This window comes from Pleurodeles waltl, chromosome 9, assembly GCF_031143425.1.
Source record: "Pleurodeles waltl isolate 20211129_DDA chromosome 9, aPleWal1.hap1.20221129, whole genome shotgun sequence".
In the NCBI taxonomy this organism is placed as follows: Eukaryota; Metazoa; Chordata; class Amphibia; order Caudata; family Salamandridae; genus Pleurodeles; species Pleurodeles waltl.
In genome coordinates, this window is record NC_090448.1 from 549,226,646 (window position 1) to 549,252,246 (window position 25,601).

The window sequence follows — 25,601 nt, forward strand, 5'->3', positions numbered from 1 at the left end:
GTCGGTTGCTGTTACGGTTGCTGGCCAGAGGTAAAGGCTCCCCTTCCTGTGAGCCTTCTGTTTTTGCTCCCTCTTCTGAAGCTACTTCGGAACTGTAGAGCCCCATCGCCTTGTAAGTATCGTTGTCCTTTTTGATTTGCTGTAGGGACTTGTCCACTTTTGGCCAAATAAGGTCACTCTAGTGAAGGGTTTGTTGATTAAGGAGGCCTGCACTTCCGGTTTGAAGCCAGATATCCTGAGCCATGTGTGCCTTCTTAGAGTTGTTCCCGTTCACATTTGTCTGCTCGCTGCATCAGCAGCATCTAGGGCTGATTTTAAACATGCAATGGTTTCCCCTTTTGACCTCTTTATCTGCTTCTGTGAGCTATTTCACGAGCTCCTCCAATTCGTCCCACTGCTGGTGACCGTATCTGTTCAGAAGGGCATTGGAGCTGGCTATTCACCACTGTCTTGCAGTTTCTCTTTTTAATTTCCTCCCCTCCATGTCCAGTCTTTTGTTCTCTCTTTCTGGAGGGGGGCCTGCAGAGGAGTGGGCATTGTTCCTCCTCCTTGCTGTCGCGACTATGATGGAGTATGCCATTTTATTTTCCAGGATGTATTTGGTATCCTTTGGGGAGACTTTGTATTTCTTTTCCACTCTGTTACTGCCTTGGCTGCTGCTGGTTACTTTAAGGCCTCCTTACCCTAGTCTAGTTTTCTGGGTGACAAAGAAAGGTTTAGGTTCCCCTTACTTGTTGGTATGAGGGTCTCCAGTAGAAAGCAGAAGTCCCCTTTCTCTTTCTCAGGGGTGAACTCCGTATGTGTTCGCTGCCCAATTCACCAGGCTATTGCAGCATTGTGATGTCATCGGGGACAAAGGTTTTGAGGGGTAGATATCGATCTCCTCCTCTGGGCTCTGTTTCGAGGTCATGCAAATCATTCTCGAAACTCCTGGTGGCTTCCTCCTCCACCTCTTCATGTGGTTCAGGGGTTGCAAGAGCTTTAAGGGCAGTTTTTTCCTCCTCGGCCTACCAGTCTGTAGAGGTCGAGGGTTTCAGTTGGATTCAATATTGTTTCAACGCACTGTCAAATTCTTTGTTTTCTTTTGTAGGACCACTGCCATTTCAGCCTCCAGACGACATCTCTTCTTCTCCAACTCCAATTCCAATTCCAATTCTTTTTTGGCGTCTCGTTCCATCAAAGGTGGTCTTTTCGGTGTATGTTCCCAGATAGCGTTGGGGTCTCTTTTCTTGATGTTCTTGTGGCCTCTTTCCCAGACTGTGGTCTCACTTGTTTCGGCGGCCGGCCCTCTTCGGTATCCCTGGTGTGGGATCCGTGGGGATCTCTTGCTTGCGGCTGGCCCTCAATCATCTTTTTCTAGTATGTCTGGGCTGCCTTGTGGTATTGTTTCTCAGGGACTTTCTCCTCTGAGCTCTTTGGTGGTTGTTTACATTTTTTGAATCCGTTTTTGACGCCCCTTACCGTCTTTATTTTTGGGAGTTTTTCCCTCTTGGTCTCCTTCAAGGAATTTGATGTTTGACCCTCTGAGTCGATTCTGCACCTCCCTCTTGCTCATCGCTGTATAGTCTAACTCCTTAAGCGACTAGTGGTGCTTTCGGCTCTGCATCACTCCATGGTGCTCCTCCCTCTCCTTTCGGTGTGCTTTGAATGTCTTGGGGATGAATGCGGCACAGGCTTCCCAGCCATCGTCCCGCTGATCCCTTGGGAGACAGAGGTTGCAGACCTCGTGTGGGTCACGCTTGCAAACTTGTAGTCGCAGTGAAGGCAGAATTTAAACGGGGTGTTTTCCATGACCTACACCATGCTTCATTCTCCTGCTCCATGGATTTTTCCGACTGTCTCCTTGTCCGTTTTGTTCATGTCCGTGTTCTCATTCGTATAACCAAAAAAAAAAAAAAAAACTTTAATATTTATTTTACGTTTTCGGCGTCCTCCGTCCAAAATTTCAGAGCTCCTTTTTTGCTTCCAGACCCATAAGGTGGGAAAAATAATCTGAAGATGGCTAACATGAACATCTGGGGAGCCGTCTGATGTCATGCAGCGATAGACGAGAGAGAGAGAAGGAAAGAAAGAGAGCGAATGAGAGCGCGAAAGAGAGAGCGCGAAAGAGAAAAAGAGAAAGAGAGAAAGAGAGAAAGAGAAAAAGAGAGAAAGAGAAAAAGAGAGAGAGAAAGAGAGAAAGAAAAATAAAAAATAAATAAAAAAGGGGTGACAATTTCGGGCACAACCACTAGATGGCGGAATGATGCAAATCCAGAAAAGGATTTATGCTGCAAAATCTCTAAACAGTTCATGTTTCAAGACATCTACTAATCTGAGTGATCTCATGTTGTATCTCAGATATTCTCAATTATTTACCAATCATGAAGACCTGACGTAACCCACATCCTTGATCATAAGGGCAGCTCTGTACTAATGAACTTACACACGCTATACGCAAAATGTACATAAAGTGGGGAAAATGGGATTTGAAGGACGTTAATAAGCAGATTTCAACCCCAAGCAAATAATCAACAAATTCCGACACGAAGCCCCACTCCTAAGTCCTCAAAAAGTGTTGTGCCCTGTAAAGAGAAAATATTGGATTCTAAGGCTATTCTGCCCCATTAATTGTAATGCTTTTTTTAGTAACTGCTGTTGAATCGCTTGTAGACTAACATTACTCCATCTTGACTCAAGTCAGGCCAATGACAGGTGCCCCCAGGATATTATTTTGTTTAGAGTTGTCGGCACGATTCTAGCTTAATGTAAATCTCGCATTCGGAGTATTCTTTAGTAAGTACATCTTCTGTCCCTTTTATACCCTATGATGTCTGCTTGTCAGTCACACGCCCAGTTATCTGAATTGATGTAGGCCTAGTATTTTGACACTTAATGCCAACCATAGCTCAGATGCGTGCTTGCCACCTTCCCCAAACCCACATATTGTAGGAAACACATAACTGTTAGGGTACACTGGTGTCATCTGCCAATTGTGTGTTTTTTTTTAAAACATTTTTTTTAACTCGCTATGGAGCCTTTCCTTGTAAGGCAAACTGTTGCTGTACTTCCTTGTAGCAGACATTTTAGAGCCATCCAGGTAACCAAAAAATGTAAACAGACAAATCTCTTAATCTACTCCTACCTGAGACATTCAGTCTGCTCTACAATACCTACTTGCAGGCCAGAAGTCGCGGAAAAAGGACACCCTGCCCTCTGCTTCCCACCAGTATCGAAGACGACTGGAAAACCAGAGTGATTATATTTAAGGCCTGGGGATGGAAGGGCCTCAAAGGCTTGCCAGGCTGCATGCTGCCAGCCTGGTCCACCCCTCATCCCCAGAAGAGCGGCTGACAGTGATGTGAGAAGGAAATTGCTTGAGCCACAGGAATCCGTTGTGAGGGTTACTCACGTCTGCCATGTGAGTAAGTATATTGCAGCAGATTCCCTGTTCCTCTGGAGTAAGAGTTTCTGGCTGCAACAGTTCTACTGACGCTACCAGGGATCACTGTTTGGTTGTGATTTTTTTCTATTAAAGTGAAAAGATAAATCTTCTGTGGTTTGCCCGGTTTCCCCCATCTTGGCTAATTTCCAGAGTTGCATCTTTTTGCTGATGTTTTTGCCCATCACAGTACTTGGAGTTTAATTGGACAGTGTCCAAATTTCATGAAGGTTCCTCGTATCTTTCTCCAATTACTTCCTACAAGAGCATAGCTTTTTTCGTGCTGCCTTTATGATTAGGTATCATATGAGATAGGCATACAATTCTCTAAAGCCCTTTGTGGGAACTGATCTCATAATTAGGGTGTTTCAGAGTTTTTGTATAATTCACAACAAAATGGCAAAAAAATATGTCTGGCCTTCATCTGTCAATGCACGCAAGCTGCATTTGCGCATGCCAGTGCTTTTATGCTTCAGCACACCCAAGCCAAACCCACCGGCTTTGTTGAGGCATCTTTTATAAGCATGGTAACAATGACCCCTAAAGGGAGAGGAAGGCTGTCTGACCCCAACAGGTTACCATATCTATGGGAGTGACAGTGTCAGATGCTAAACTTATCAGGGGTGTCCGTATTGCACAATATCTCACTGCAAACTGCAGCAGTATCATCCAGTACATTTTCATGTCTGCCACCAATTCTCCTCTCTCCACTCCACCCCGGTCCCTCTGTTCAACTGATGCTGGAATGGACTAGAGACACTACCCCTAAACTAGCCAATACTAATCTATTAAGTAGTTTATTCAGGTATCTTAAGTGCTGATGCTATTTGAGATACCTTAAACTTACAGAAATGACAAAGGAGACCGTCACTTTTCCCATGGAGACTCTCCAAATAACAAATAATTGGAGCTTGGCCCAGGAATCAGAGTTCTAAAGGGAAGCCAATGCTTTGTGTGTGCTGTGCAAGAGAATATATACACACACCACACCCAAGCAAATACCTCAACAGATCCCCTGGGCACTGGAGCTGTAGTACTGCAACATTACTATCATAAGTCTAAGGCCACGCAGTGGGAAGACCCAAATCACCTCACTGATTATTCAGCTACCAAGCACTAGCTACAACACACCCACCTCTTCAAAGGACGGCCAGCAGGCGTTCCAGCCAGATCAAGGACTCAAAAGGACATTTTCAACCAAACCAACACAAGATGGTCTCCGTTCCCTAATATTATGCCTGTTACTGAACCAAACCAACCCTTAAGCAGACTTGTATGTGAATTCCTAACAACTCTGATATAACCATAAAGGTGTGTATAAGAGGCCAAAAACAACAAAGCTAGTAAGAAATACTTACATAACAGGACATCAAAAGGGAATTCACAACTCAAGTTTGCAAATCCTTTTTAACATACAGAAATAGCACCATGGTCTTGCCCAAACCCGAGCTTACACTAACAGGACCTCAAAAAGGAATTCACAACTTAAGTACACAAATACTTTTTAACACAGAGAAAGCACCACGGTCTTGTTCGAGCTTACATAGATGAGCCATGCTCCTCCCAAGCGAATCCCCACAGGATTGTCACAGACCAGAAGAATCATGCATTTCCTCCTGGAAAATCAGTAACTTTCTGTCCTCAATATGCTGAATTTCTCTACAGCTCAATTCATAAAGTTCACTGGTGTAACAAAACTATCTCAAAACAAATCTCAAAACTACTTTCCTAATGTGACTGTTTTTCAAGTAACCGAATTCCACAATGCAGTAAAGCCAGTATTCCAATCACATCAAGTCTTTCTATTAATGACCCTACCCCCTTCAGTAACCACAGGCCCTTTCTTCACAGATGTGATTTTTCTAAATTCACCGGAGACATTCAGCTTACAATAAGAGCAAAACAAGAACAATCAGACATACCCAAGGAGCGACTTGCACAGTTCAAATGGAATGTGTCACCTTGGACACAAGACTGAATGCTAAGGAAATGCACTTACACTGGTTGGGGCTTGATCGATAGTTGGAAAGCTCAGCTGTTTCTTGAGCTTCTCTTCCTCCTTCAACCGCTTCAGCTCTACTTCATGAGCACGCAACAGCAATGCCTAAGAGAAAAACAAAAGTACCACTGCCATCAGAAAGAGGTGTTGCATTCCACACTTCCAGTCATATGAAGAACTCTTTATAATCCAAGGTAGAGACCCAAATTATTGATGGACACTCCATGATGGTCCTCACCACGGTAACGTGTAAAGGACAGTCTATCAACAAAGTAATGAAGAGAATTACACGCATACCTGATGAGACTCGAAAGTTGGGTTGTATGATCCACCTGAAGATATCACTTCTACGGCAGGCAACTGAGAAGGCTTTGCATTCATGCGATCAGGTCGCTGGCAAGTGGGGAAGAAATTGCGTATTTTAAATTAAGTCGTACCTAACAACCAGCCATGAACAACAGAGATATCCCTTACACTGTGAAGGTAATTATAATAATAAAAAAATACAATGCCCCTACACCCCTTTCCTTTAAGTCATGCTTAAGTGCAGCCACAAGTTTGCAGCACTACATCTGAAGCAACCCTTTGAACATCAAAATGCCAAAGCACTTTTCATGTAGGCCTTATTACCAATTTACACCCTACCAAAGAAACACAACAGAGCAGCCTCTTTATCGCCCATCCGGAAGTACTTTAGAGAATTGTCAAGGGTATGAAGTGCTATACAAATGCTACAGCACAAAATGTTGAGTAGTTACCTTTACTGGATACTTTTTTGTCTGTTCCAAGTAGAATTTGTCCTTGTTTGCTAGACCATCATCCAAGGGATCTGCCAAAAGGAAAGTTGAAGTGGACATGTTACAGCTGGTGGGGTGGGACCCTCACATTTCAAAAGAAAGGAGGCAGAGCAGAAAGCATGATGTGAGAAAAAAAATAAGATAATATCCTCTAACAGCACTCAAAACAGAAACCTCAGAAGGCGTGAGCATAAGTTAGCAGTCCTGTAAGCAAGTGGAGGAATGGGAATAAATTTACATTGCCCATGCTTTTCCATTTAGTGTGACCCTAGAATATCGTTTTCACAAGGTTGCCAGACATGATGGGCCTGATTACGAATTCGGCAGACGGTTTTCCCCGTCCGAACTTCCGACGGGGAGGTTACAGCCATATTGGCTACCTCCCCGCCGGCTCATTACATGTTTCCGCTACGCAGAAACCTGAGTTTCCGCACCACCGGCGTAGAGGGAAACACCTTACAGCATTGTCTCCGGGTCGTAATCAAGCTGGCAGCAATGCTGTATGAAGCACCAGCTCCCTCGCAAGGTTCACTCTTGCAAAGCAGACAGTGAACACTGAGGGTGCTGGCCAGGGGGGGACCCCTGCACTGCACAAGACAAGTGCATGGGCAATGCATGGGCCCCCCTGCACCCGTTCTCTGCCAGCCTTTTCAAGGCAGTGTTACCGCCATGAAATCGCTGGCAGAGAATGAAGTCGTAATCCCCAGGGCAGCACTGCCCTGGCTGATAAAGACCACCACAACCGCCAGGACAACTAACCCTGGTGGTCCATCTGCAGCACGACTGCTGTGGTCATAATGTGGCGCATGGACCACCACATTGGCAGCGGTGCAACCACCACCACAAGTCTGGTGGTCACGTGTCTGCCAGACGCGTAATGAGGGGCAATGTGTTGTAAACTATCAACAAGGTTTTTGCCCCACTAAAGTTAGTAATAAAGAATGTACACCAAATTAGAGCATATTAGGAGCACAATATTTGTGTCAGACAATAGTTGCCATACAATATTTTGATAAACAGCCACTGCACACGTGGTGGAGTGATTGGAGCGCTAGAATTAAGTTATGGGTGCAAGCAGTACCCGTTATGGGTGCAAGCCGTACCCGTTATGGGTGCAAGCCGTACCCGTTATGGGTGCAAGCCGTACCCGTTAGTGTGAAAAAAGCTTGAAATGCTGCCATGTGTCCTGTTTTTTTTGTAAGTAGGGGAAAAACACAATTGCTTCGGATTGTGTGGCACCAGTCCCGTTGGTTGGCGCTACACTGCCAATGCTTCCTGTTCACGTTTTGCAGGTATCAGACAAACTAGCATTACCTTCTCGATTCGGGAGAGGACTGAAAAGCTCGCACGTCTCACCTCATCACGTATCAGCAAGCAAAGCAGGGAATATTTTTGTGCAGTGTATCGATTGAAAATTACTTGGCAACCTTCTGTCGGCCTCAGTGGAAGATGGCGTTATACCCGTTTGTCCTGGATTTCTATGCAGGGCTAAATTGTAATTGTAATCGTATTTATATAGCGCTTACTACCCCTGACGAGGCGTCGAAGCGCTTTTGGATGAGTAGCACGCTACTCCGGTACCCAACAAGAATTAGTGATGGATTAGTATAATTTAATAAGGAGTACAGTTTTAGTATTATTATGAGTTAATTTGAGTTGCGGATATGAGAGTTTGTTAGTTAGATTGACTGGAGTAATGGAGGGGTGGAGGAGGAAAGAAATCCAGAAGTGTTAATTGGGAGTTTATCCTTCATTTACTCAATCCAAAGGCTTGAGATGAATAAAAGGGGAGCGGAGGGGAAAGAGGATGTGGAAGGGATAGGGAGAGCATAGTAGCAGGGTGAGATGAATGCAGGAAAATTTAGTAGGGTTGTGTGGGAGGTCACAGAGGTAGAGTGAGGTTTGGTGAGTTAGATGTGGAGGTGGAGGGAAGAGCTTAGGCAGAGATATTTAGGAGATGAAAGTGGTCGAAGGGATTTGGGATGAGTCCGAGTGAGAATAGAGGATAGTTTGATAGAGACATGACATAAGAGTGATGAGTAGATAAGTGTGATAAAAAGAGAGCAGAAATTCATAGATATCTAGTATAACAACCCAAAAAAAAAAAAAAACAGGAGCCATGCAATGATCCACAAACATGCCAGGCACAGAAACATATACACATACATACACATATATATATATATATATATATATATATATATATATATATATATATATATATATATATATATATTTATATTTATACACACACATGAATACACACATATGCACATACAATACATAATTAGAATCATGGGTAAAAAAATACTTAGTCAGACAGGTTTAAGAGTGTGTGTGTATTTTATTGTTATTGGTTTAGTTTCTGTAAAAATGAGCATCGTGGCCTTCCCAACCGGAGTATTTTCTACGAGTATGTCAGTAAGCGTTACCTAGCATGTTTTATACGCCCCGTTTATACTGTACACTAAGGGTACGTGATGGGCCACGGGGTAAACGTCTCCAGCAACCTTGTGTGCCTTTGGCAATGTGATTGTTACTAGTGCATCTTTGTGGAGATGTCCTTGTGCTTCTGAGCATCAACAATGCACCACCGGAATCGGCGGTAAACGCATTGGGGTCGTTTTGGAAAGCTGTCCATCATTCTGGTAAAAGGCGGGAATTCCTTTACCTACTTCGAGGGTGGACGGGGCGTGGCTCAGCGGGCGGAGCTTACAGGTGCTTTATAAAGGGAGAACCTTCTACTCTGTGTCTCCAGCAGAGGAAGATAGAACCCGCGCGTCTCAGTCAGATACAGATTACGCTCCAGTACATCATCAGTTCACCTCCAGGATGGATTCTAGATCTTTTTCTGCTATGGGATCTCTGAGCGCACAGCCTTGCTTTATCTTTGCCAAGCCCAAGAGTTAGGGTGGCTTGTCCTTTCCAGAAGGTGAGCTTCAACTGCGGCACCTGCTACGATTATATTTGTAAGTGCTTCCTTTGAGGTTTAGTTTCTGTAAAATGAGCATCGTGGTCTACCCAACCGGAGTATTTTCTACGAGTATGTCAGTAAGCGTAACCTAGCATGTTTTATACGCCCCGTTTATATTGTACACTAAGGGTACGTGATGGGCCACGGGGTAAAAACGTCTCCAGCAACCTTGTGTGCCTTTGGCAATGTGATTGTTACTAGTGCGTCTTTGTGGAGATGTCCTCGTGCTTCTGCGCATCAACAACGCACCACCTGAATCGGCGGTAAACGCAGTGGGGTCGTTTTGGAAAGCTGTCCATCATCGTGGTAAAAGGCGGGAATTCCTTTACCTACTTCGAGGGTGGACGGGGCGTGGCTCAGCGGGCGGAGCTTACAGGTGCTATATAAAGGGAGAACCTTCTACTCTGTGTCTCCAGCAGAGGAAGATAGAACCCGCGCGTCACAGTCAGATACAGATTACGCTCCAGTACATCATCAGTTCACCTCCAGGATGGATTCTAGATCTTTTTCTGCTATGGGATCACTGAGCGCACAGCCTTGCTTTATCTTTGCCAAGCCCAAGAGTTAGGGTGGCTTGTCCTTTCCAGAAGCTGAGATTCAACTGGGGCACCTGCTACGTTTATATTTGTAAGTGCTTTCTGTTGAGGTTTAGTTTCTGTAAAATGAGCATCGTGGTCTACCCAACCGGAGTATTTTCTACGAGTATGTCAGTAAGCGTTACCTATCATGTTACCTAAATGCCACACCGTCTGAACTAGTAGAACTGCTCTTCCAGGATTGTCCTTCTCAAGCTACAACCTCATTAGGCGATAAAGCATTTAAAGCCTCTGGCGCCACCGAAATGAAAAACAAATGAAACACGGATGCCACCTGCTGGTGAATGTCATACAGGGCACTTCCTAATGAAAGTGCTTTGAGAGGGAAAAAAGAGGGAGCGAACAGACGCCAAACAACTTAAAGCAGAACTAGGTAAAAAGCTGCAGTTTGTTAAGCAACTTACATAGAAGTTATTCTTCGCAAGCAGCGAGACCTACTAGGAATTCAAGTGTAACGAGTTCAAGGCTCCAGCAACAGCCTAGTAATAACTTCCTACACCTACGTTTACTGAAACATTCAATGACTCATGCTTTTATAGATATATTTTAAAATGTGTCAACGTAAATTAAACTTTGTTAAGGTTTGCTAAAGTTCTCTATGACTATTCTCTTTGAGTTCGAAAAGCACGTTTTTGTATGGAAACATGTAGCAAAGTCAAGTGCATTGGAAAAACTCCCAGTTTTCAGTGACTAGAATTACAAACTGGAGTTGCAGTGCTGCCTTGCGACAGACTGGCAGAGAACATATTAAAAAGAGAACCAAGCGAGTCTTGTAGCAGTGTCCGGAAAATGTGCGCAGCTGCCTTAACCTGAATGCCATGCTGACAAGAAAGCTTAATTTGCTTTTTTTGCATTTAATAAAACCCTGCAGCATAACTCCAGTGGCCCTGCCTAAGAGGGTCTTCAGCACGTGCTCTTGTACCCACCGGACCCAGCAAACGTACCACCCTGGCTTAAAAGTACGTACACAAGGACAGCGCTGGGTTTTACACTAAAATGAACGTATTGAACCTTAAGGAAATCACTTAAAATATGCACTGGGTTAGGCTGCCTAGATTTTAGGGTAAACAATCTTTAAGTAGAGCTTCCGTTACTTCATTCCATTGGAAACTGGTTAAACCGTCATTATCTGTATGTCAGAACGCATATATGCGCACCAGAGCCCAGTTATCTAGTGCCTTAAGGAACGCCCCTCAGAAGCCCGTATCAGACAGGTGGTACATCTTTCCAAGTATGCAATTTTCACATTTATTTTATGAAGCTCGAATTCCTGGACACGCCCGCATCCTTTTAAAGACCGTTTTTTTTATTCTTGCATTGTCGACTATTGTAGTACGGTAGCCTTTTTGGGCAGAACGCTCCAAGAGCGCGGTAAGATAAACCAAAATGAAAATGTCACTTACCCAGTGTACATCTGTTCGTGGCATTAGTCGCTGCAGATTCACATGTTTGGCACAGTCCGCTGCCTGGTGTTGGGCTCGGAGTATTACAAGTTGTTTTTCTTCGAAGAAGTCTTTTTGGTCACGGGACCGAAGGACTCCTCCCTCCTCGGCTCCATTGCGCATGGGCGTCGACTCCATCTTAGATTGTTTTCCCCGCAGAGGGTGAGGATGGAGTTGTTTGGTATAAATAGTGCCCATGCAATGGAGTGAATATGTATGTACGTTAAGAGTTTATAATAATTATTTACAAATGTTCAGATGTTTAAGATTTATGATCTACTTCTAAACGGCTACAGGCTTCCCGGGGAGGTGGGAGGGTACATGTGAATCTGCAGCGACTAATGCCACGAACAGATGTACACTGGGTAAATGACATTTTCAGTTCGATGGCATATGTTGCTGCAGATACACATGTTTGGCATAGACTATAAAGCAGTTACCTCCCCTAAAAGCGGTGGTTTAGCCTGTAGGAGTTGAAGTAGTTTGGAATAATGTTCTTAGTACAGCTTGGCCCACTGTAGCTTGTTGTGCATTTAGTACGTCTACACAGTAGTGTTTAGTAAACGTATGAGGCGTAGACCAGGTTGCAGCCTTACATATTTCGCTCATAGGAATGTTTCCTAGAAAGGCCATTGTAGCACCTTTCTTTCTGGTTGAGTGTGCCTTTGGTGTAATAGGCAATTCTCTTTTGGCTTTAAGATAGCATGTTTGAATACATCTGACTATCCATCTAGCAATGCCTTGTTTAGAGATTGGATTTCCTATGTGTGGTTTTTGAAAAGCTATGAACAGTTGTTTTGTTTTCCTTATTAGCTTTGTTCTGTCAATGTAATACATTAGTGCTCTTTTGATGTCTAATGTATGTAGTGCCCTTTCAGCCACAGAATTTGGTTGTGGGAAGAACACTGGCAATTCTACTGTTTGATTTAAATGGAATGGTGAGATTACCTTTGGCAGAAATTTTGGATTTGTTCTTAGAACTATTTTATTGTTGTGTATTTGAATAAATGGTTCTTGTATGGTAAATGCCTGTATTTCACTTACTCTTCTGAGGGATGTGATTGCAATGAGAAATGCGACCTTCCAGGTTAGATATTGCATTTCACAGGAATGCATGGGTTCGAAAGGTGGACCCATGAGTCTTGTTAAGACGATGTTAAGATTCCATGAAGGAACTGGTGGTGTTCTTGGTGGTATAATTCTTTTTAGCCCTTCCATGAATGCTTTAATAACTGGTATTCTAAATAGAGACGATGAATGAGTAGTTTGTAGGTAAGCAGATATTGCTGCGAGGTGTATTTTTATAGATGAAAAAAGCGAGATTTGCTTTTTGCAAATGTAGTAAGTATCCTACTATGTCTTTAGTAGAGGCATGTAATGGTTGTATTTGATTGGCATGGCAGTAGTAAACAAATCTTTTCCACTTAGATGCATAGCAGTGTCTAGTGGAAGGTTTTCTAGCTTGTTTTATGACCTCCATGCATTCTTGTGTGAGGTCTAAGTGTCCGAATTCTAGGATTTCAGGAGCCAAATTGCCAGATTCAATGATGCTGGGTTTGGATGCCTGATCTGTTGTTTGTGTTGTGTTAACAGATCTGGCCTGTTGGGTAGTTTGACATGCGGTACTAGTGAAAGGTCTAGTAGAGTTGTATACCAAGGTTGTCTTGCCCATGTGGGTGCTATCAGTATGAGTTTGAGTTGGTTTTGACTCAACTTGTTTACTAGATATGGAAGGAGAGGGAGAGGGGGAAAAGCGTACGCAAATATCCCTGACCAACTCATCCATAGAGCATTGCCTTGTGATTCGCGGTGTGGGTACCTGGATGCGAAGTTTTGGCATTTTGAGTTTTGTTTTGTTGCGAACAAATCTATCTGGGGTGTTCCCCAAATTTGAAAGTACTTGTTCAGAACTTGGGGGTGAATTTCCCATTCGTGGACTTGTTGGTGGTCTCGCGAAAGGTTGTCTGCTAGTTGGTTTTGTATTCCTGGAATAAATTGTGCTATTAGGCGAATGTTGTTGTGAATCGCCCACTGCCAAATTTTTTGTGTTAGGAGGCACAATTGTGTTGAGTGGGTTCCTCCTTGTTTGTTTAAATAATACATTGTTGTCATGTTGTCTGTTTTGACAAGAATGTATTTGTGTGTTATTATGGGTTGGAAGGCTTTTAACGCTAGAAATACTGCTAACAGTTCTAGGTAATTGATATGAAATTTTGTTTCGTGTATATCCCATTGTCCTTGAATGCTGTGGTGATTGAGGTGTGCTCCCCACCCTGTCATGGAAGCATCTGTTGTTATAACGTATTGAGGCACTGGGTCCTGAAATGTCCGCCCTTTGTTTAAATTTTTGCTGTTCCACCATAGAAGCGAGAGGTATGTTTGGCGGTCTACCAACACCAGATCTTGAAGTTGACCCTGTGCCTGTGACCATTGTGATGCTAGACACTGTTGTAAGGGTCGCATATGTAGTCTTGCGTTTGGGACAATGGCTATGCATGATGACATCATGCCTAGAAGTTTTAGCACAAATTTTGCTTGTATCTTTTGGTTTGGAAACATAGCACTTATTACCTTGTGGAATGCCTGCACTCTTTGTGGACTTGGAGTGGCAATTCCTTTTGATGTGTTGATGGTTGCTCCTAGATATTGTTGTGTTTGACACGGTTCTAGGTGTGATTTTGTATAGTTGATGGAAAACCCCAGTTTGTGAAGGGTTTGTATGACAAATGTGGTGTCGTTTGCGCATTTTTTTACTGTGTTGGTCTTGATTAGCCAATCGTCTAGGTAAGGGAACACATGTATCTGTTGTCTCCTGATGTGTGCTGCTACTACTGCTAGACATTTTGTGAACACTCTTGGTGCAGTTGTTATTCCGAATGGCAACACCTTGAATTGGTAATGTATTCCTTTGAATACGAACCGTAGGTACTTTCTGTGAGAAGGGTGTATTGGTATATGAAAGTACGCATCCTTTAGGTCTAATGTGGTCATGTAATCTTGCTGTTTGAGCAGTGGAATGATGTCTTGTAGTGTGACCATGTGAAAATGGTCCGATATGATGTAGGTATTTAGTGTCCTGAGATCTAATATTGGTCTTAATGTTTTGTCTTTTTTTGGAATGAGAAAGTACAGGGAGTAGACTCCTGTGTTTTTTTGTTGTACTGGTACTAACTCTATTGCATCCTTTTGCAGTAGTGCTTGAACTTCTAGTCCTAAAAGTTCTAAATGTTGTGGTGACATTTTGCGTATTTTGGGGGGGATGTTTGGTGGGAAGTTGTGGAATTCTATGCAATAGCCATGTTGGATTATTGCTAATACCCAATTGTCTGTTGTAATCTGTTGCCAAGATTGGTAGAATTGGCTTAGTCTTCCCCCCACTGGTGTTGAGTGAAGGGGTTGCGTGACTTGAAAGTCACTGTTTAGGTGGAGGTGTTTTTGGAGTCTGGAATCTTCCCCTACTCCTTGGGAATTGACCCCCCTCTATATCCCCTGAAACCTCCCCTTTGGAAGGAACCCTGATATGGTGTGGTTCTTGTTTGTTGGCTGGTGGGGTCTGTGGGTTGGCCACGAAACCCCCCTCTAAATGGAGTTTTTCTGAAAGAGCCTCTGCTCTGCGGGGAGTAGAGTGCGCCCATGGCCTTGGCCGTGTCTGTGTCCTTTTTAAGTTTTTCAATGGCTGTATCCACTTCAGGGCCAAAAAGTTGTTTTTCGTTGAAGGGCATATTAAGGACAGCCTGCTGGATTTCAGGTTTGAAGCCTGAAGTGCGGAGCCAAGCGTGTCTCCTTATGGTGACAGCAGTGTTGACTGTTCTCGCTGCAGTATCGGCTGCGTCCAGTGAAGAGCGGATTTGATTGTTTGAGATCGTTTGTCCCTCTTCAACTATTTGCTGCGCCCTTTTTTGGTATTCTTGGGGAAGATGGTCTACGAGAAGTTGCATCTCATCCCAGTGAGCGCGGTCATATCTGGCCAGCAGCGCTTGAGAATTTGCGATGCGCCACTGGTTGGCTGCCTGTGATGCTACTCTTTTCCCTGCCGCATCAAATTTTCTGCTTTCTTTGTCCGGAGGTGGGGCGTCACCAGATGTATGGGAATTTGCTCTTTTGCGAGCTGCCCCTACTACTACGGAGTCAGGTGGTAACTGCGAAGTAATAAACACTGGATCTGTGGGTGGTGGTTTGTATTTTTTATCCACCCTTGGGGTGATGGCTCTTGATTTTACGGGCTCTTCAAAAATTTGTTTTGCGTGCCGTAACATCCCCGGTAGCATTGGGAGACATTGATATTGGCTATGTGTAGCCGAGAGGGTGTTAAATAAAAAATCATCCTCTATAGGGTCTGAATGCAGTTGGACATTGTGGAATTCTGCAGCCCTAGCCACCAGTTGTGAGTATGAGGTACTGTCCTCTGGCGGTGACGGCTTTGTGGGGTATGAATCTGGATCATTGTCCGGCACTGGGGTGTCGTATAGGTCCCAAGCGTCTTGATCCTGATCATCTTGACTTATGGTAGTTTGCGCTGGTGAGTGCATTTGTGGCGGTGTTTGTGCCGGCGATGCCTGTTGTAGTGGAGAGGGCGGAGGCGTGACTTTTTTGACCACTTTGGCTTGTGGTTGTGCGTCATCCTTGAGGAGACTGATCCTTCTTTTCCTCATTATTGGGGGAAGGGTTAATATCTTCCCTGTGTCTTGCTGGATGTACAGTCTCTTTTGTGTGTAGTCTGATTCTACACTTTGGAGCTCTTGTCCAAATCTGTGCATCTGGCCACTTATTCCTTGTTCCTCTGAGTAGGATGAAGGTGTGGTATTTTTCGGCGCCGAGAGAGAATCTTTTTTCGGTTTCGGCACCAACAGAATTTTTGTTCCTTTCGGCATGGATTCTCGGTGCCGATGTTTTTCGGTGCCGGTATCTTGTCTTTGTCTCTCGGAGCCGCTTTCTCGGCTCCGAGGTTGCTCCATGGCGGTCCCTCGACCGGAGTCGGGTGTCTTCGCTATGGGCGTGCCCTTTTTCGGCGCCTTTGACGGGTCGCCTGTTTTATGGGTCGAGCCATGGCCTGTTGGCAGTGGCGTCCCCTGGGCTTTCGTTTTGTCGATGGTTTTACTTTTCGACGTCTTACTCACAGTTTGTTGCTGTTGTTCGACGTCGGAGTCTCCGGATTCTGATTCCGGAACCGAGAATGTTTCCTCTTCGTCGTTGAAACGTTGTTTTGTCGGCGTGGACGCCATTTGTAGACGCCTGGCTCTTCGGTCCCGGGGTGTTTTTCTGGACCGGAAGGCTCGACAGGCCTCACAGGTATCCTCCTTGTGCTCGGGGGACAAGCACAAGTTACAGACCAAGTGCTGATCTGTATAAGGATACTTACTGTGACATTTTGGGCAGAAACGGAACGGGGTCCGTTCCATCGGCTTCGATGTCGCACGCGGTCGGGCCGACCAGGCCCCGATGGGGGAATCGAAGCTACCCCAAAGTCTTCCGATGATCGGTGTCGATGTACCTAACTACCCCGATACCGAACGGAACAATACCGACGCTTTCTTCCGAGATTCTGACTAACTTTCCGAACCGAAACACGGAGCGAAAAGGAATACGTCCGAACCCGACAGCGGAAAAAAACAATCTAAGATGGAGTCGACGCCCATGCGCAATGGAGCCGAGGAGGGAGGAGTCCTTCGGTCCCGTGACCAAAAAGACTTCTTCGAAGAAAAACAACTTGTAATACTCCGAGCCCAACACCAGGCAGCGGACTGTGCCAAACATGTGTATCTGCAGCAACATATGCCATCGAACTAAGTGTTATTTTGTCTTACTGGAGGATTCTATTGAACTTGGCGCAGCAATAGCACTTTTTCGTAGAAAGCTCAAAGAACTCCATTTGTAAGATTGCACCTTTTCTTCTGATGATACATGCAATGTTTATGGTTAATACAAAAATGCTTAATCTAGTACAGTAACAATAATTAATTTACAAGCGATAACATTCTTTGAATGTACACAGAAACAAATTGCTTGGTATATACTGCGGCATTTCCACCTTAAGATAATTCAACCTTGTCGCAAGGTGTCACATAAAACTAGATACTCTGAACACAGCTAAACTTTTCATCGTCCAATAATACTTGAATAATTTTTCCTATATTAACAGTACAATCCTTACATTTTGTAAGGATCAGCACGTCAGTGGCCTCTACCCGAAGAAAACACCAAACTTGTTTTTAAAAGAATCAACCCATTCAGCTGCTTTAGTAACAGACCCTTCACCAATTTTTCATCATTCGGATTTTTTACTTTCCAAAAATAGGATATTTTTGTCGTGAAGTAACTTATCTTTATTCCATTCTGCTCACTCAAACCAACCAGCGCTCTAAAACCTCTGGCTATCTCTCCCAACAGAAGTAGAACACGGCTTTTGGTTGAAGACAGATTTATTGGAGAGATTGAGAGGGATGAGACTTTACATTTGAATGACTTCTAGTCGCTCATCTACAATTTTAAATTGCAGTGCAAATACCTGAACTTTATCCAGTTTTATGAATTTTAACTGAATGTTCTGGTATTTGATCCGTAAAGAAAGCATCACAAGCAGATCCTTAGCGGTCATGTGTTTTCCTTATTTCTGTTACATTAGTGTGTGCGCCGTAATCCATGGATTAATGAAGTAGGTTACTATAAATCAAGCAGGATTTATAAAGCGTGGCAAATAATCTGTGAGGGTCCCAAGGTGCTGGAGTTGCTAGCTCCTATGGGGTGCTTTGTTCATTCAAACAGTCAAGTCTTATGTCCTTCACTAAATTCCTGGAGCGATGCAGCATTCCTGAGGTGCAGGGGAAGATCTTTCCAGGCTTTGGCCACCAGCTGACAGAAAGAGTGTCCTCCAATGTTGGATCGGCGGATCCGGGCGGTGTTTGCGAGGAAGAGGAAGGCGGATCGCAAGTGTCTGGTCGGTTGGTAGAAGGTAGTTCGCTTGTTGATGTATGCTGGTCCTCTGTTGTGCAGGGCTTTGTTTGAGTGGGTCGGCATCTTGAACTAGCATCTATTCAAGATCGGGAGCCTGTGGAGCTCCTTAAGGTGCGGGGTGATGCAAGTCTGTCTGGGGAGGTCAAGGACGAGTCTTGCACTGCCTTTAATCTTTTTAGGGGCGTGCAGTGATTCCTTCGTAAGGAGTATAACCATAATCCAGCCTGCTGGTGACGAGGTCTCCCAATCAACACCAGAAGGACAGTCTACAATCTTACAGAGCAGGCATAGGGTGTGGAAGCAGGCAGACAAGCCTGCATGTATCAGTTTCTCCATAGATAACTTGCTGTCCAGGATGATGCCGAGGTTGCCGGCGTGGTCTGTTGGGGTGGGGAGGAAGGGCAGAGTTCGGCAGGCTACCAAGTGGTGTTCCATGGTAAGGTGTTCCAAAGATGATGACCTTCGCCTTGTTCATGTTGATCTTAAAACAGTAGTCTTTCATCCAGTCGGCGCCCTTCATCATAAATCCGTAGAAGTTGGTTCTGGTGGTAGATGTGTCTTCGGACAGCGAGAGGGTGAACTGGTGACATCGGCCGAGAAGATTGTGTGGAGTCCGTGTAATCTGAAGGTGCTGGCCCGGGGGGGCTCATGTACATGTACAAGAGGGTGGGGTTGAGGGACTATCATTGTGGGATACCGCAGAGGAACTTCTTGGGTTCAAAGGTGAAAGGTTTGAAACTGATTTTCTGGGTTCATCTGGTGAGGTAATCCATTTGAGGGCGTCTCCCTGGAGCCCAATTTAGTGGAATCTGTTGATAAAGATGCGGTGAGAGACAGTGTCAAAAGGTGGCTGACAGGTCCAGAAGGATGAGGGCTTCTGTTTCGCTTCTGTTAAGGAGTGCCCTGATTTCTTCGGTGGCTGATTTAAGGTGTGTTGTGGTGCTGTGGCTGGCTCTGAATCCAGATTAAGAAGAGCCCTGGAGGTTGTAGTATGCCAGGTGTTTGGTGAATTGCTGGTTGATTGCCTTTTCAAGAACTTTCACCAGAAAAGGAACCAGGGAGATGGGCCAGTAGTTCTTCAAATCTGCTGGGTCAGCAGATGGTTTCCTCAAGAGGGACCTCACTTCAGTGTGTTTCAAGTCCTCAGGGAAGAAGGCCGTGGTGGTGGAGGCGTTGAGGACTTTGAGCTGGTTACTGATCATCTTGCTACCGAGGTTGTTGCTGATCATCTTGCTACTGAGGTTGAAGTGGTGGGCACATGGGCCCGCAGGTGCTCCTGAGTGTACGGAGTTCATAATGGAGACTGTGGGGTTGAGTTTTGAGAGGGTGCCAACCGGTGAGCAGGTGTTTGGGGTTTGTGTTCACAGGTGGGAATAGATTAATGCTGTCAACCGCAGGGGATTGGGGTTTGAAGCGCTCGTTAATGGCTGAGATCTTGTCATGGAAGAAGTCTGCCAGGGTTCTTGGAAGGGTGTTATGTCCTTTCCGGTGGCTGCAGGGTTGGAGAATTGCTTCACAAAGTCAAAGAGCTCCTTGCTGTGGTTTGTACTGGCTTCTATTGGGACTGCTAGGGCGTCCTTTGTTTCTCAGGAGGCGGTGGCACTGGTTGTGTGCTGTTTTGAAGTTGTACAATCTGTCTTTTCACTAGTAAGTCACTTCCTTTGTAATTGCCCGCAGTTGCATCAGCTCCACGGAGAACAAGCTGGGTGTTCTGGCACATACTTCAGGTTTGGCTGACTAGGTGGGGGCGATTGTGTCAGCGCACTCTGTGATCCACTGGGAGAAGTTATTCGCAGCCCGTTTGGGTCGGGTGATCTGTGTGGGAGGTGGGAGTTGGGAGCATTGTTCCACTGGTCTTTTGATACCTTTTTCTAGTTTGTGTATATGTGGAGCTGGGGGTAGCAGTGCCAGTGTTGGTAGATCTGAAATGTTAAAGTGGATGCAGTAGTGTTCACGTGAGCTGTAAGATGTGGCTGTACTTGCCTCTGTTGCTAGACGTAAAAATGGGTTGGAGTGTGTATCCTGCGATGTGAGTGGGGGTCGGTGACAAGTTGTTAGAGGTCGAAGTTTCTCATGCTTTCCAGGAGGTCAGTTGTGTTGGTGTCGTCAAGGTGGAAATTATGATCTTTTAGGAAGATATAGTACTCAATCAATGGCGAGCGGGGCAATGAGGTCATGGACGGCAGTGTAGAAGGTGGGGTGTGGGCCCAGTGCTATGTATGCGAAGGTGCCTCTGATGGTGCATTATCCATCTGTGTGAAGATGGAAGTTAAGATGCTCCATTATCGGAGTTGGGTCATCTGCAAAGGATGCGCAGCAGATTGCGTCCTTGAAGATGACGGAAATTCCAACTCTATGTTTGTTGATTCGGTCTTGGTGTGTTATCTTGTAGCCTTCAGGTATGGTGAAGTCTGGCGCAGATGCGGGGTACAGCCAGGTCTCTGTGAGGAATGTGACCCCGGGGTGAGGGATGAGATCTTGTCCCAGACCTCTGTGGCTTGTTTGCCGATTGATAGACGCAGAGTAGAATGCACTGGAGCTGTGCTGTGACATCGGTCGGCATGGCGAGCACAGTTGTGTCAGCGGTGTCTCGGGCTCTTGGTTGCTTCGGTGTTGCAGGTGAAGTGGCAGTGCTGGCAGAAGAACCTTCCTTTGGTGGCGAGTGAAAATGTGCACCAGCAGTTGGTGTTGTAAAAGTACAAACATTTATGGTTCTGTGGTTGGATGCTAAGATTTTTAATGGGAAGGGAAAGCCAAGATTTAAGACCTATGGTTTTTATTTAAAAAAAAAAAAAAAAAAAAAAAGTCACAGAATTCAGACGAGAAAACAAAGGAAACGTAACCTATATTCACTATTACTTTCTTTGTTGGAGATCAAGATAAATGGACATGTGCAGAGAATAAAGTAATTAAGAGAAAAAAAAACGAAAAAAAAACTGCCCCTCAGAGCATCCATCAATAGGCGCCAATCTCACCAACTTACTGGATTCTGTCCAGATATCATAGAACTCTCTGCCAGGGTGGCTTCGGACTGCTGGCTTGGGCTCCCGGGGTGGCATTAACAGTTTTGCTTGAAGGAGCCGCTGCTTCCTGGGGATGATGCCCCGTCTTTCAAGTTTCTCTCGCAGCTGCTTTTTCCGTTTCAACTTCCGTGAGTTTGGAATCTGGTGTGAAAGAATACTTCCGAACACAGAAAGTAGTTACCAGAGAGCCCGCAGTAAGAGTTCTCAGAAAACACCATTTCATTACAAGAAGTTTAGCTGTCTGGTACTACAAAACCACTGAATTGAACTTGAACCACAATACTTTCGAGCAATGACAAGTGATTTTTGATAAACCTCTGCAATCTTGAAATGGCCTTCTAGAGGCCTTAGTGCAGTGATTTTCAAAGTGCAGCCCTAACAACTTTAACATGCGACCCCTTGGCCAACAGCATAAGTGCGGTTTACTACAATCAAGATGAAGATTAAAAAATATCAAACAGCAAGCATTTATTAAAAGATAAAGTGAAAACATCTTACAAAAAAAACGAAAAAAACTGTAAAGATAAGATAGTCTTTTTAAAATTCAAAAAGAAAATTTCATTAACATGCAGAACCATTTCTCCTTAGTATATGAGATTATAACAGTGCATTGAGAAGTATTTTTTTTTTTTTTTTTTTTGGAGTGATAGTTCTGCAACATGAATTTACAAAGATTAATTCTTCCAGCCAACAAGACAACAATACCAATAGTGAACTAAAAGGCAGGGCAATTGTTACGTAACCCTCTGGGTGGATTGGGTTACTCTTATACATAAACAAAACTATAGTTTATGAACTCAAACACAGGGGAAGGTTTGGTACAGAGCATGTCCTGAATTCATGAATTTCGAGTTCCTCTTATATGTAATCCAAACCAAGGCAGCTGCTCTGCCATATATGAACTTTGTAAGGAAATGGCTCACAAGCTAACTTATTAGATTCCTTAAGTGCTTTTCGACTTCCTTTTAACAGTCACCATTTCAATGGCACGCATAATGTTACTTTGTGTGTCTGGATATCTGCTTTGAGGTTTAGGCAAAACAGGTAACATGTAATTCCATTCACCCAACTAATAGACCTGCAATATATGCTTAAAATCAACTTTTGAGTTGAATGAATAGCTCGCTGGCCCAGAATGGGACAGTCTTCAATTTGCTTGATGGACTGTTTTTTTGTGCTTAGTGCACACCACTGACCAACTCTCAAGGATATTACAGCGCAAAGTAAACTGTGAAGTGTAAAAAAAAAAAAAAAAAAAAAAAAAACAAAAGGGTGGGTAGGGGTACAACCGGGAGATGGCTAGTCCCACCAAAGAAATTAAACAAGCGTTGGCAAAGCCAATAGGTCTCGCATTTTGGACCTTATAAGTGTGTAGCCATACAGCACATTATCCTGGGTGCTGTGCCACCAGGGACTGAAGAGCTATACAATTACTACACACTGTTTTTCTACAGTTTGTGTGTCAGGGTGCACTATTCCATTGTGTGTGGCCCATGCCCACTTTTTTTTTTGAACCACTGTCAGTAGTGCAGTGTGACCGTAAAACGTTTATTTACAGCGCTAAACCTAATAATGAAGGCTTTTCGGTAAAGGCTCATAAATACTAGTTCAGACAGCAGTATCATATGGACATACATTACCTCAACTGCAGACAGTTCCCTTCTCTGTAATCTGGCAGCCAAAGGGTTTCTGCTGCAGGGGGTTGGGCATGCATGGCTTATTTGAGCACATATTTATTAATGTTTTTACTTTAATATAATTTTCACTATTATTTTTGGTGATGGTGTTGACATGGGTGCAAGCACTGGTGGTTCACCGTATCCCAAGAGTCTAGATTTAACTATTTTTTTGATAATCTTTGTTGTATTCTTTTGAATCAGGTTGTGTACCATTGGGAAGGATAACAGAATTTATAAAATCTGCGGTATTTTATACTGTTAGGCACTGAAAAGGAACTGCCCTGGTGAAGGCGGCCTCCTAAATTAGAGGATTACCACCGAAACACGCGTAGGCTTGGTTCCTACTTCTGTTTGTGCGGATGACTTATGAATTTATTGCTCTAGAACTTTTTCAAGTTATTATTAGACAAGATTGAGAGATAATTGTGATTGAAATAATAGGATATCATTACGAGTTTAGCCAAAAGAGGATTTGTGTATATTTAATTGTATTTAAATGTATTTGTGAGATCTAGAGTTGTATGTATGTCAATTGTTATGGTATTACTATCTCATTGTCTTGTCTTGTGTGGCACTTTGTCCTTGTGAGTAAGTGTTGTTACATGTTTATGTATTTGTAGATTATTTGCATTTGTTGTACTGAACTATTTTTTAATATGTATGTCGGATTCAGATTTGTACATGTTAACTTCACTGTGTAATATTTGTATATTTATATAATTAAGATACTTTTGCTTGTTCTTATGTACATACACATTTAATAAATATCATTTTTGAATTTATTTCATTGTTTTTTTGTTTTGCATATTATCTTGATAGTGTTGAATATTGGTTGTATCTCATTTTCTTTTTCCTTGTACCCTACTTGTCCCAAGGACATAAACATGAAAACGTGTTGCCCTTGACCCCAGACAATATGTCCCGGGCACGGAGCGATAACAATTCCACATCCTTGTATTGTGGAGGAAAAGAGGCAAGAGGCAATCAGAAAAAAAGGCTGTGTGCCACTGAATAAAAGTTTGATCAGCGGCTTCAAACTGCTGGCCCACCTTTCTCCAATGTGCTGCTCTCAGAGAATTTATATTAACAGCACATCTGCTGTGATAAGTTGCATTGCCATGACCTAGTTCTGGGGCACAAGCTTACAGATGCATGGCAATGGACAGTGGGGAAGTGCGCCATGACTCTTAAATTATCCCCTGGCGTCCTGTCACCAATCCAGCACCGACTGACTGGCACGGATCCAGCCCTCCTGAAACTATGCTGGATATCCCATATTTTGAATGTATGTTCCTTCATAATATGCAAATGGCTTTTGCATGTTATTTTGCCTCTTTCTCTGACTTGAAGCTTAAATGTCTGGTATCTGAATCAGGACTCATATCTCCGATTTAAAAATGATAATAAATGTGTCCGATGTGGTGGTCGAAGCTAGTGGTCTGGACACCGATTTAGAATGTATATTAGCTGGGCACCATATTTATTTTGACAACATATTTTTCCATGACCACTGAACACATTCTAAGATCAAAAAACAAGATATATTCTCAGCTTCAAATCAATGCCCTGCATTAAATTGTTGTATGGCATTATAGTTCACAATCACAACATCAACTCACACACTCCTAACAAATATTTTGAAAAGCACAACAATTTTACTGTGTAAATATGCAACCACACCCTACTGTCTTTGTTGGTGCATCTTCTATGTTTAGTACAGTCTCTGGTCAATGGTACCTAATGGGGTTTGTTCTAACATGCAAAACGATGACGCACAGCAGAGTCTTTTGGAACCACAAGAAGGTACCCGCCTGCCTTCAAGTTCATTATTTGGTGGCTGTGTGGGCACCATATAAAAGAATCAGAGAAAGAAAGAAAGAAAAACAATATATTTTTTAATTTTAGAATGTAGGCATTCTTGCTTTGAAACAATATAGCCAGAATTCGATCGACAATGTGAAAAGTGGTTTATGCAATGGATTGTCTTCACCAAAATCATCTTGTCAATCATTTTTTGCTATTAGCCCTCTTGATCGGCCTCCATGGACCGGTTCTGAGATGGCTAAATGTATTTTTTTATTCTTCTATGGTTAATTTGGATTGCCGTTTTTGACCTTCTTCGTGCAAACCTGTTCTCTATGGATTTAAGACACAGTTAGGGTGTCAATCTGCAGTGCTGAAGAACTGGAAAGTAAATCGGTCTCTTTGGAGACTCCAACACACATGTGCCATAGAGGCTACAATTATCAAACAGCACAGGATTCTGACCACAACGTGTGAACAATGCGAGTAATGTCTGAGCTGCATGATTTGCAATGTCAACCCTTTAACTTCACATCATGATCAATAACTGCAAGTTCAGCAGTGAGACATTCAAAATATTTTACATAAGATCTTGGCTAGTTATACGCTGCATGCGCGTGAATGGTCAATTTCTTGGCGCACGTATCCTTGGCTGCAGCGCACAGAGACCGCACACAGTGGAAAAAAATTAGAGGGAACATTGCCTGCCCCCCCATGAATTTTGGGGGATTTTCAGATCCTATGCCACAGACAAGAGCTCCCTGCATACCAACCCCCACACCCCATGTCCTGTGCCCAACTTACTACAGTCGGGCAACCTCTGGTGGGCACAGCATGAGGCTATTCAGGGGTCTGGCAGCAGGGCCAGGCCTCAAGCCCATCCAGGGTTGATCACAGGCCTTGTGTGCAAAGTGCC

The 25,601-nt window shown here is 43.9% G+C and overlaps 1 protein-coding gene across 1 annotated transcript in view; it reads right to left on the reverse strand.

The window, feature by feature from the left end:
* The window catches only part of NOP53 (NOP53 ribosome biogenesis factor), a 164,280-nt gene that overhangs the window by 112,727 nt on the left and 25,952 nt on the right, over window positions 1-25,601 (reverse strand). The window contains exons 4-7 of the mRNA XM_069207477.1: window positions 21,164-21,360; window positions 6,179-6,249; window positions 5,718-5,813; window positions 5,421-5,525 (exon numbers count right to left, since the gene is read on the reverse strand). Of these exons, the coding sequence (XP_069063578.1) occupies window positions 5,421-5,525; window positions 5,718-5,813; window positions 6,179-6,249; window positions 21,164-21,360 (469 nt within the window). The remainder of the gene's footprint in view (window positions 1-5,420; window positions 5,526-5,717; window positions 5,814-6,178; window positions 6,250-21,163; window positions 21,361-25,601) is intronic.